General features: G+C 37.4%; 1 protein-coding gene across 4 annotated transcripts in view; it reads right to left on the reverse strand.

Moving 5' to 3' along the window:
* Positions 1-13611, reverse strand: part of LOC139123139 (tyrosine-protein phosphatase non-receptor type 13-like) — a 72527-nt gene that overhangs the window by 20388 nt on the left and 38528 nt on the right. For all 4 annotated transcript variants that reach the window (XM_070689158.1, XM_070689159.1, XM_070689160.1 and 1 more), the window contains 8 exons: positions 13038-13189; positions 12316-12474; positions 10635-10868; positions 9541-10142; positions 7869-7962; positions 4945-5649; positions 3925-4136; positions 3114-3203 (listed from right to left, as the gene is read on the reverse strand). In XM_070689158.1, coding sequence (XP_070545259.1) covers positions 3114-3203; positions 3925-4136; positions 4945-5649; positions 7869-7962; positions 9541-10142; positions 10635-10868; positions 12316-12474; positions 13038-13189 — 2248 coding nt within the window. The remainder of the gene's footprint in view (positions 1-3113; positions 3204-3924; positions 4137-4944; positions 5650-7868; positions 7963-9540; positions 10143-10634; positions 10869-12315; positions 12475-13037; positions 13190-13611) is intronic.

Here is a 13611-nt window from a genome sequence, read left to right on the forward strand (position 1 = left end):
ATTTGATATTGTTCGAAATTTATTCAATTAAAATAATTATTTTCTTGATGATTTGAAGACGTTGACAACCTCAGTATGCACGAGTTCTATGACAGTTAAATTTCCCACCCTCCGCATAAATGGTTGACACTTCGACGACAGTTGACCGCTGTCGATGCTACAACATCAAAACATTAGAACAAGAAACTCACATGGTTCTTAAAGTTACGGATCAAATTTAAAGCTAATGATGTTTCTAGAGTAGAAATACAGATAGGTACAAACCGTACAAAAATGGCTTTGTTTGAACGAACCTACATTGAAAGGTCTAAATGTAGCGATCACATGAACATCCCGACCGGTCCAACTACCCGTCGACTGCCGTACTGTCAAGATTCGATGTCTAAAACACCAAAGAGCTGCTGTTTAGCCCCTGCTGATGTGTACCAGCCCCGAAAGAGTACTACCACATTTATAGAAACTAAAAATATGCGTCTGTTTTCACTCACAATTACTGTATCCTGTCTCAAAACTGTCATCCATATAATTTCCTGACGGGCAGTGTCACTGAGTGTGTGAATACCGGATACGATCATCGTTGCATGGACATACCACAGATGATCGTTGACACTTGCTGGAAAAACGACGGCTGGGACTATTAATTTGTTCGGTTTTACAGAGTGTAATGGGCTCAGGTACAGAGATATCGACTGATTACAGATATTGGAAGGTAAATTGCCTGTAGGGCAGTGACGGGCAGCAGTATGACCCTTTGATCGAACGTACACTTGCAACACTGCCTGCGATCGCAGACCAGTTGTGAGATCAACAGAAATTTTAGTTGTTGGGATTTTTTCAACAAATACGGGCTACCACAAGTTTACCTCTGAATGCAGTTGTAATTAGCAACCTCTATTACATTACATTAATACAGAAAAATGTGCTCATACGCCGACGAGTTATTCCGTATTGTGCAAGTTTTGTGCATTTCGAGTGGCTCGCCGGTGAAGCTATGAATGAGCACGCACGAGTGAGTAATACACGACAGCTCATTATGCATGACCTCATTATGTCTAGCCTCTAAACCAATAGGCGCAGCTTTGAGATGTCATATGATACTATTCATGAGCATTTGTTTACAACATATGCGATTTTCCCGCCACGTCGTTAGCCTGTGTTTTCTTGATTATCTACGCCTATTTTACCTTATTAAGGCATAGCTGATGAGTCATACTTTGAGGGCAATAATAATCAGCTAAGCTGCATTCAAGAAAATGGAAGGGATTGGCTAGTACCGCGCTTCGCGCCCTTACGACTGGGATTTGACATGTGTCAATCAATGGTTTTCACTGCAAGTTCCTCGAAATCGTGTCAATCAGAGCAATTACCGACGAGGGGGCAAGCCCCCGATGAGTAACATGAAGTTGTATGTTGCCAGGAGTAAACCATTGCCGATTGGAGAGGTTTGCATTAGTCTGACGGTACTTAAAGTGGAACATAATCGGCTTGAAAATTTTAGGGTTTTTCATTGTTTCGCTCAAAAGTTAACTGTGCTGAGAACACATTTTAATGAACCACAGAAACGATTAATCATTTTTAAACAATTAGTAATACCTAAAGGCCTTATTTTTCATAATAAATTGTCTACATGATTTTTAGACCAAAAATTACAAAGTTTCAAAGAGAGGTCCTGTCAACCCCATAGAAAATGTACCCTCCATTTCTTCGTGCAGTGAGGTCACCAGCTGAGCGGGCGGGACTTTAGCACCCGTTTACCGTACTGTGGAAGCTATGCCAAAAGTGACACAAGCAGCCTTTTTCAAGCAGCGTCGTGCTCAACAGCAGGATTATGCCACAAAATTGACAAAATTTTCGTATTTTGCCCTATATTCACACACGTGAATTCGCTCCATTTCTGCCAACAATCGCGTGTCTAGTGACCCAGATGACTTTATTTTACGTTTACATTGACAATGGGGTACGTTTAATCGGCATAGTTTGGCGATTGTCTCTTTAGACCAAAAATTACAAGTTTTGAAAGTTGAGTTCGTTCAAAATCAAGTAATTTTAGCTACCCAATTGAAAATTGATAAAATTATATTTTAAAATATGTATATTGCCAAAACATTTGTCGACAATATTCTTCAGACCTATATCCGACACTTACCATCTCAAAAACAGTGAAAATATACCTTAGTTTATGAGAAAACCGCGTCTTTATTTTGGCGATATTGCTGGCTTTTGTTTACTTTCAATGACGCCACTGAAAGACGCCATTCTTGCCTATATTACCCGTCATGCAATGGTACCGGAAAAGCCCGGTCGTCGTGCAGCATACTACTCTTGATAATAAAAAAATGAAAGTTATAATTACAACAGATACAGGCAAGGTTTGCCACTTCGATGCCTGGTATGCATGTTTTTTTACACACACTACACGTTTTCATATCATTAACAGGAAGGAACTTAATGACTGGATTGTTTGTACTGGATAAACAACAGAAAACCCGACAGGGCATGTAAGCCTGGAAACAGATTACTATATCTGGGCTGCCAATTATTGTCTTTATGACCAGATGGTTATTGACTCACACACATCCAAATTAAAGTCAGGCACACTATTAGGTAACAGAAACATGATATTTATTATTCCCTTGTACTTGGACAACAACCCAGTCATTAGGAAAAATGTTTAGTGTGTGTATAAAAACATGCATACCAGGCATCGAAGTGGCAAACCTTGCCTGTATCTGCTGTATTACTTTTGCCAATATCATTTGTATATACCCAAATTCTATGGAGTAACATCTTGATCACAATTATGATTCTCTTTATCATGAACATTAAACATTCTCATTGCAAGCATAGAAACTGTACTGCAATGATAACTTTTACTGATATACTGATTAGGGTTAGGGATTTCCTGCACTTGATCATGCAGCAAAAGTTTGCACAGAGTACTGTCAAGTCAGCATACTGCAACCTTTGACCTTTCTTTGCTTCTTGAACAGGAATGCATATGAGGAGTGTCTTTCTGTTTCACTAGTTATATTTGAAGATAAACAATCTGCTCTTACAAAGCACCCTCCTCTGTTAATGAACTGCATGATATGGCACACAAAATATGTACTTACATTTTCTTTGTGTGTGAAAATTCGTGGCTGTGGTCGACACATTATCATAGTTACATCAGCTGGTGATGTACGTAGTACATTGACAGCTTCCTGTTTTGTGTACAAAATATAAGAACAAGTCACCAAGCTGTCACAACAAGAACTTACTCACAAACTTTCAACACACGCCATGTTTTCAACTCAAACTTGTGAAATTTACAGGGATTCAAGAGTTATTAAAAAGAGGGCTCCCTTGTTACATATTACATCAACCAAGTCATATGGAAGACAGCAGAAATCTTACCATAATGCAAAAGTCAGACATCTTTTCATCCCTACTACAATTAAATACTTACATATAAAACATAAGCTTAAAAACTACTTATTACATTTCTCTTTTATCTCCTTTGATGATGAAATGTAAATAAGGTACATTTATGCCTTTGATACATGTGACTTGGAGGGAACAGCATTTTTTCAAGGCCCGGTTTCTGACTTTTCACAATTTTTGAGTTTTGTTCCATGTATCAACCGTAGTGTCTTGATCTAGTTCATATAGCATGTTGAAATACCCAGTATTTGGATGGTCAACACAAATTGTGTATTTGTGAGTGTGTTGTATCAGTGATGGCTGAATTCAGCTGACAAGCTGACATCTATATTTCTAATTTCATTTCCTCAATAAAACAAACTGAAATAGTAATTAAAAACACGAGAATTTTATCAAGTTTTTCAGTGTACCTAGTCGAGCACTAATGACAAAAATCGACTTGTATGAGTAAACACGGACCATGTCGGTAGTTGGATTACTAATAACTATGTTTTGACTTACAGAATGACTCAGTGTCAGTAGAGGAATGTCATTCATTTTCAAGATGACATCGCCTTCTTCAATAAGACCACAGTTGTCTGCTGGTTGGTTTGGGAAAAGTTTACGTATTCTAATCAGATTCATCATGGGATCCTTGTTGGAATCGCCACCACCTTGAATGCTGAATCCGAATCCACTGCTGCCTTTACTGAGATTTACTTGGTAGATATTGTCTGAGAAAACAGAAGTGAATCGTAATATTAAAAATCCTACACTTTATAAATCCCTTTGACCCCATAACCACCAATGGTTTGATCCAAATCAATGGTTATCATCAATGATGAATGTGGACTTGTTTAATGAGACTCAGGGGTAAACAGCTTTAAGCTGAGATAACTTCAGATACTAATATCTTCATCTTATATGCAATTTATAAAAACGATTGTGTCTTTATGACAAAACCTATCACAATGATGAGATGATGCACATTTTGTTTTTTCATGAAAGGCACTTGACCTATTTTACCAAACTGCTGTGATCATACTCTTGGTGACTGATTATGTCATTTTGTGTATCTGGTGCCATGAATTGAAAAATTAAAATGTTATAAAAAGTAGACTTGTAGTGTGCAGTATAGAGTGACAGAAAACACAGTCTGAGGGCGCTGTGTGATGTCACACTAGAAGCAAAACGTTTTGCGACCAAAGACAGTGATATTGTTTTAATGACTAGTGTGCACTAATCTTGTAATTTCCAATTAGTTCTTGAATTACTTCGGAATGCCAAGAGGTGAGGATCCATCAACAAGGTTTTGAGGTCAAGAAAAAATATTGATATAACATTTGTATTTTGATTAATTTATGATAGGAAGTATGTTTTATTGGCATTCTTGTCCCAAATTGTGAAAAAATGGACAGATCAAACAAGTTTACATAAAAGATGCTGAGCACATACATAACACATGATTCTTTAAAAGTTTGCTACCAAAACTACCACAAAGATATTGCTGGGTGCACTGAGATGCAGTCTGCCAAAACTTACCTTTGTGTATGAATGGATAGTTTGATACATGCTGGAGTATGTCAGTGATGTGATCTGACTTTGTACTCTCAGTGGATACACTGCGTGGTGGTGTCGGCAACTTTCTTTTCATCATCTCTGAGTCCCTGCTCGGAGACGACCGAGAATTCTGTGACTGATGGAATAAAACAGGATTGCTAGTCTTTGAGGAAGTTATTTCATCTTCATGATCTGTCACCTTGCTAATGGGAGTTGCCTTCCTATCAATAGTTGCCATTGATCTATTCTGTGTAGTCCTGTCCTCAGGTGTGGGTGTCGCTCTCTCTGTCATCTCGTAGTCTGGTGTTGGCGTGGCTCTGTAACTCGATGTTGGTGTAGCCCTGTTGCTACTTAGAGTAGGAGTTACTCTGCTGTCCACTGAGGGCGCTGTTGCTCTGCTGTCCACTGAGGGTGCTGTTTGACTGTCAGCTGAAGATGGTCTGTTTCCCAAAGTTGGTGTGCTTCTCCTAATAGCAGCATTTGTGAGGATAGCAGGAGACTGTTTATTAACCATCTCAGTTGTAGGAGTCTCTGCTGGTGTTGGGGGTAATGGTTGTCCACCAGATGGAGGGACACCTCTTTCAACTAACAGAACAGTTCTGTGTGGTGCCTGTCTCAATGTTTCTACAGCCTGTTTGTGTGTGACTCCAACTAACTCTACTCTGTTTACCTTCAAAACACGGTCACCTATGTGAAACAAGTAAAAAAAGATAAATTTACACAATTATGCACCATTGTTTAAAGTTTTGATGCGAAGTCACGGATTAGACTAAAGCTCCCGTAAATTGACGTGTATTACATAGTGTGTGCATGCTTGACAGAAACTGGTACACCTCACGTATAATTCAGGTACTGTGATTGGCTGAGCCTCACTCACGTGATATAGAACAAAAAGTGATAGAACATGGCTTAGGTGATATAGCCCTGTTGCGTGCGCTGGTATAGCCCTGTCGCGTGCAGTGATATAGCCCGCTTCCACGTTCTGGAATACCGCGCGTACTTTCTGCACGTACCACATCATCGCGTACATTTGCTTGGTATTTTCTGTAAAGCAATGGCTTTTGAAAAGATACAAGAAATTAGCTCGACCTGAAGTACACGACGACGTTCAGTACATTAAACGAGAAAATCTTAAACAACACTGTCTTCGTTTTTAGATGTTAATTCAACTTGATGTACCATTGCGATCGAGCAACAAATAGAACGTTTCACTGTGGCGAGTCTCGATCGACACTTGACTGCATTCTTCGCAAACTTTCGAAAACAAGTGTCTGTTCGGTGTAATAAAATTAATAACACACGCTAGCTCGGGCAAGATCTCATGACGGTAATATTGATGATACCCTCGCCTTCGGCTCGGGCATCATCAATATTACCGTCATGAGCACCAGCCCTTGGGCGGGCAACAAATCGTGATCTTGCCCTTGCTGGCGTGTGTTATTATTTAATTTGAATGAAAATTCTTCTTTTGATTCAGATAATCTCATTTCTTTCAACATCTATTTCCAAGCCACCATTTTTTAGACACTGTATCTTCATATCCAGTTTTCAAAATCAGCAAATTACTTTATCATGTCATCTGGTTTGGCATTGGCTGTACATGAAGTATAAAGTTATACGTTGTTCTTCTAGTGCATGATTTTCATTTCTGATAGTTTGTTTGTGGCTGGATTCCAACATGCAGCATTAAAATCATTTTCCATCATTTCGGCGTATGATGATTTTGCTCTGAAAACTATCATATTTTTAAGATATACTGGTTACAAGGTCTGACATATTGGTGTTTCATGAAACCCATGTAATGCAACAATTACTAATAAGCTATTATTTCAGAATTAAGGTTCCAAGACAAGAAATTGACCTCTTTAATCTAACAATTCTCTGGCGGTTAATAACCTCAGAACCCCCGTAAATTATATATTTTCGGAAAGGCTGGATATGGGGGAAGATTTTGGTAATCATAGTGTCACCATTGTTTACATAACTATCACGTGACAGGTAATTTGCATAACCTTTCAAAAATCGGTTTTCCCTGTGTTTTGTCTCGATACTTGAAAATATCTGACTCGAACTTGCTGGAATGCAAACTGTCACAACGCTCTTCAAAAGTGTGCCTCAGATTTTTTATATCTTGCTTAGTTTTTATTTGAGCACAATTTTAAAGAAATCATCTGGGGTTAAATTCACCGCTCTGGACATTTTTCAGGCATAAAAATTGTTTAAGAAGGTTTAAAAAAACTCTGAGACACACTGTGGAAGATCCTTAGCACAGCTTGCACTCACAAACATTTCAGAGTTATATTTCAAAGCATTGTAACAAAACATAGGGAAAACCGATTTTTGAAAGGTTATGCAAATTACCTGTCACGTGATAGTTATGTAAACAATGGTGACACTATGGTGACCAAAATGTTGACCTATATCTAGGCTTTCCGAAAATGTATAATTTACTGGGGTTCTGAGCTAATTAACCACAAGAAAATTGTTGGCTTAAAAAGGTCAATTTCTTGTCTTGGAACCTTAAGGCAGTATGCATCTCAAAAGTGAAAGACTGAAAGTTTTGCTCAAACTTTCCTTAAGGAATCTATCAACCAATTTCTTTCAATATCAAGAATAGAAATCAGGGGTAACCATGCAAATTTTAGTACTAAAGAAACAAATTACCCAAGATTTACCAATATTTGAAATTCAAAATTGCTGCCATCCCTATGTTAACTCTATGAGGAAAAATAAAATTTTTGATTTAAAAAAAACTAGGACAGTGACAATTTTTCATTCTCCAAGGGATTGAAAATGAGCCTCCTAAAGTGGTAGTTCAGAAAAGAGTTGGAAAAGTTTGAGAGTCTGAATATCTGTTCCTGAGGCGCCTTCTACCTTAAAGCATCAGATGTGTGAAAAAAACTCACCAACTTTCAGCCTGCCATCGTGTTCTGCTGCCCCATCTTCAAATATTGATTTGATATAAATACCTCCATGCTTAACACTGGTATTGGTACCACCCTGAAAATTAGAATCAGAAAAATATCGCTGAAGTATTATGTGCTGTGATTTGCAATAAATTTGTCAAGATCTCCATGACTTATTAAAGGGCAAGCAGCTGTTACTTTTGATGGTTTTTTTCATTTTGTCTGTCAACTAAAGTTTCTTGTATTCCCAAAGCATGTTGAGGTAAAACTTATTGTTGACAAGTGAATTCTGGTCTGGATTAGAATTCAAATGTAAACAATAAGAGAGTGCATTTAATGTATTGACACAGTGTTGACAAACTAAGCTGTGGATATTTAATGTATTGGCACTGTGTTGACAAACTAAGCTGTGGATATTTAATGTATTGGCACTGTGTTGACAAACTAAGCTGTGGATATTTAATGTATTGACACTGTGTTGACAAACTAAGCTGTGGATATTTAATGTATTGGCACTGTGTTGACAAACTAAGCTGTGGATATTTAATGTATTGACACTGTGTTGACAAACTAAGCTGTGGATATTTAATGTATTGGCACTGTGTTGACAAACTAAGCTGTGGATATTTAATGTATTGGCACTGTGTTGACAAACTAAGCTGTGGATATTTAATGTATTGACACAGTGTTGACAAATTAAGCTGTGGATATTGAATGTATTGACACAGTGTTGACAAACTAAGCTGTGGATATTTAATGTATTGACACAGTGTTGACAAACTAAGCTGTGGATATTTAATGTATTGACACTGTGTTGACAAACTAAGCTGTGGATATTTAATGTATTGACACAGTGTTGACAAACTAAGCTGTGGATATTTAATGTATTGACACTGTGTTGACAAACTAAGCTGTGGATATTTAATGTATTGACACTGTGTTGACAAACTAAGCTGTGGATATTTAATGTATTGACACTGTGTTGACAAACTAAGCTGTGGATATTTAATGTATTGACACTGTGTTGACAAACTAAGCTGTGGATATTTAATGTATTGACACTGTGTTGACAAACTAAGCTGTGGATATTTAACGTTTTGACACTGTGTTGACAAACTAAGCTGTGGATATTTTAATATGCTTTCAGGAAGTAGAACAAAACTTGCAATTTACAAACAAAACACAGACAGTGGAAAAAAATCATCAAAAGTTACAGCTACTAACCCTTTAATGAACAATAAATTACCTTTACATTATTTCTACAAGGTTTGCAGAGTATGGTTTTATGCTTGGAGTACCTGACACTGTGCAATCTCTTGACTTGTACAACCACGGTAAAGACATTATTTGGGCTGTGCAGGAAAAACCTTTACCTAATAGAAAGTTTTATCATCTGAAAATATTACATTTTTTATTGATGTTTGGAGACTAAGTGAGGTATAAGAGTCCACGATAAATTTCACATAGTTGTGTATACATTACATTCCTTGAGTGTGATATGAGTATTGTTGAAATCATGCTATAATGGTATGGTGTGATTATGGATATGACAGACATATGAGATATGACAGACATACAAGGAGTGAGATATGACATACTTATGACAGACATACAAGGTATGAGATATGACGTAATATTTACTTCGCAGTTATTCAATATCATTAAAACTTACAGTTACACTGAGTCCAAGACTTCCATTGACCTTTTCAAGTTCAACATCAAAGACATCACCAGGTTTGTACATGTCTTCAGTTTCCTTCTCATACTCAGCTGAATTCTCATCTTCATGTCCATTGGAGTCACTGTCTGCCTGCTCTTCATTGCCACCTTGGTCTATCACCCTGGCAACAACATCCACTGCGTGTGTCTGTTGACTGCCATCAGGTATGATGTTTTCATCATCGGAGATATTTGGTGTGGTAATATTGCTGGAATTATCACTGCCTTCTGTATCCACAGCACCGTGTTGGTTGTGTTCATCATAATCATCATTGTGTATTCTCTCTGCACTATCTGAATAACTGCTAGATTTGTCATTGTTACCATCAACAAAATCATAGCTTTCTGGCATCGTATTTGATTCACTGCCGTATTCTCGAGATAACACTTCACTGCTATCTCCATTCAATCCAGCATTCAAACTACCCGCTGTTCTTTTTGGTTTCACTGGCGGTGTTTTCTTCTTCTTGGACGATTCAGAGTAAAGGTCATTGACCTGTTGTGAGACAACATCTTCAGAGGACACACTACTTCTTTGTGGAGGAGGTGCACGCCCTGGAAATTGTAAAAAATACTGTCAATGATGTCAAAGTTCTTTAAGTGACAATACACTCAAATGTATATTCTGTTAATGCATGTGTAGAAGCAGTGTACAAGGTTAGAAAGACTAATGATATGCTGATTATGTTAGCTTCACATGAATTATAATTTTTCCTCAAAGCCCCTATAGCTGTATCTTTTGCATTACCAAAAATGTACCATCCAATCTTCAAAGAGATGTTTTGGATTCCCGTTAACAAGCAATTATCTTTGAAAATTAAATTATTTAAATTCTCAGTGATGCATTTGGTTGATTAAATTCAGGTGCTTTCATGTATATTTACGATGGCCATATTTGAGTTGCTACTCAAATACTGAAATCTAACTTGTTCATTCATGCTAATGGTTGAAAAAACAGCATCCACTAGTATTGTAAATTTATGATGAAAAATTTCAAAGTACTTTTGCTTTTAATAATTATTTAGTAAAAAGTTGTTTTATACATACCCCTGGTAGACCGTGGTTGTGAAGCAATAATTTCAACAGTATCACCAGCGGTTGCAAGTCTTTCTACAGCCACTTCATGAGTAATGCCCTCTAGACTGTGGCCGTTGACAGAAATCAACCTATCACCAGCTTTCAGTTGTCCTGCTTTATGTGCAGGACCCCCTGGCAGAACAGATTTTACAAAAATGCCCAGATCCAGACTTCTTGGATTCTGACCTCCAACAATGGTGAAACCTGTTGAACACAATGGTAAATATTAGATTTCAAAAATCAAATCATGCTTATAACACTAAAACTTGTTTTCTTTTTACAAGTAACAGGTTGGGAAGATTTAGAGGATGTAGCCATGCATACAAAATAACAGACAACCTCTATAACATTATCAAGTACAGTCAAACTTGTGTACAATGGCCAAATAAGGGACCATGGAAAAGTGACTGATATATGGATATGGCCTTTCTGTTAACGGTAGCTGTGGTATTGACCCTGAAGTAGGTGGTATGTGTGCTGAGTGATGAATTTTGGAAAAGATGAGAGTAATACTAATATCGTTCAATATCATAAATTTCTTGAAAGTCATGATACATTTATTTAATTTCTAAAAGAACTCTAACGGATATATAAAATAAGTCAAACAGAATCATTTCTGCTTTCTAGTTCGAGCATTTGTTTACAGAAATCATTCAAAATCAAACATGTTGACAAGTATACACAGGTTTTGTGCTACATCGGATCAATTACATGTGGCTACTGACCACATATATGAGAGGTGGCTGTTCTTTAGAGGGCCTTTAACATGTAAATGTTACAGGACTGTCACAAGGTGACCACTATTTGGAGGTGACAGCTCTGTAAGGTGACCACTAAGACAGGTTTATCGTCTGTCAATATGGTTTGACTGTATTGTAAAACATCTAATCAAAACTCTGTGTTGTGATTGGGTGATTTACTGTCACATGGTCTGCTTCATTTTGGCACTGACACATGCAAATAGCCAATTACTAGCTGACAGTTCTAAAACCGTTCACCAGGTAATACTTTGGAACAATTGTTGACTGGATGAGTTTGAAGGCACCGTCTGCGCATGTGCACATTCTAAAATGGATGAAGAAGATGGTGGTATTGTCTGCAATTAAAACGAGTGATAGCAGAGAAATGTCTTGATTTTTCAGCGAGAAAATTGGATGAGGTGTGTGTCACAAAACACAGTTGACTGGCTGTGTTTGGGTAACAGCATATGTTGGCTTTCCCGCTGGCCTGAGAGTTGCCAAACAAGTCTGTTTCCCTCGGTCTACGGTCTCATGAAACAGACTTCTTTTGGGAGACTCTCAGTCCACTGGATAACAAACCTATGCTATTACCCTTATGGCCAGTCAATATGCATGTACTGTTGACTAATGCTGAACGATAATAACCACTCTCTCTAATCCCTGTATTGTGAGGGTTAAATTGAAAATGTTGAAAATAAATCCAGTATTGATCGAAATGAAGAATAGTTCACAAAATGTGAAAGCTGTGATCTGTTATTCCATTGGAAGACATCAGTTGGCTCACATCAGTTGAGATGATTTTATGAATAACTACACAAAAGTCAGTGTTCAAACGTTTATCTATTCACCAATGTTTCAAATCATGTAAAATAGTCAAACTTGCTGAATGTCCAAACAAGATAATGTCTTACCAAGGCCAACGTGTTGATCTCTTTGTATCTTGACAATGATAATATCTCTCTCTGGGTGTTCTGGTGATGGAAGTGCATTCAGGCGTTCTTGCAGTGTTTCACTGATGGTCTCATTATCAAGATATGTATTATGTGATACGGCACTTCTGATACTGGTATCTGGGGAGGAAAGAAATACACCTTCATCAAATATATATTGGTCTGCACCAGTATTACCAGATAAACATGAGAGCAAGTGATGATAGTTTAAAAGGATAGTATCTGTAAATTTTGATATTTTAATTTTGTTCCTTAAAATCAAATTTACTTCTTCTTCAGTGTAGAGTTGGTTGAAAGTGCTAGCATTAGTATCATAACAAAGAGCGAACAAATATGCATTTGTTATTGTGATGATAACAGAATTCTAGTCAAGACTGAAATTGAGTTTCACTTAAAATTTTCTTTATTTACATGATTTACCTAACAATGAAGCAGTGCACACAACACAGTGATTATCTACAATAAAAATCTTCAAAATTTGGTGTAAGACTTCAACTTTGCATGCTTAGAGGTTCCCCATCTGAAGACTCCCTAGCAATCCGGCAATTCACCAATACTAACCTATGACATAAGGTGGAAGACTTTGACTTGAACTATGCATGCTGGGGGGTCTCTCTGTAATGAGTGAGAGTCCCTATCAATACAGCAATTCACACCACATGGTGACTATCTCCAATACTAACCTATGACATAAGGTGGAAGACTTTGACTTGAACTATGCATGCTGGGGGGATCTCTGCGTAACTTGGAATCTCTGTTTTGATGCAATCCTTGTAATGATGGTGCATTTCTGCGGTTTGGTTCTCTGGGAGTCAATGGTACACTGTCATAATGCCTGTAAAATGAAGAAAAGTTTGTCTGTAGTTCTTAAATACAAAAGCAGATTGCTTGAGAAAAGTTACTTTATTATCAGAGTTCACTCACCAAAAGTCACTTAACCCTTTCAGGCCTGACTTTCTGGTAACTTACCAGCGCTACCCCTATATATAGGGGTTTAGGCCTGAAAGGCTTAAAGTTCAACAACTTTCGAGGACTTTTTTGACAAGTTTCGAGAACTTGAGGTCCAAAACACCATTTTCCACATATCATTTTTACAGTGTATTATTCCTACATATAATTTTACGTACCATTTTTACAATTTCCTGACCAATGATTTCATCATTTCAAACATTATGGGTGGAATATCAATTTTCCAGGACTATTCAGGCTCATTTTCAAGTACTCTTCAAGGAATTTCAAGGATTTTCTAGAAGTGTA

The sequence above is a fragment of the Ptychodera flava genome, chromosome 22 (genome assembly GCF_041260155.1).
Source record: "Ptychodera flava strain L36383 chromosome 22, AS_Pfla_20210202, whole genome shotgun sequence".
NCBI classification, from domain to species: domain Eukaryota; kingdom Metazoa; phylum Hemichordata; class Enteropneusta; family Ptychoderidae; genus Ptychodera; species Ptychodera flava.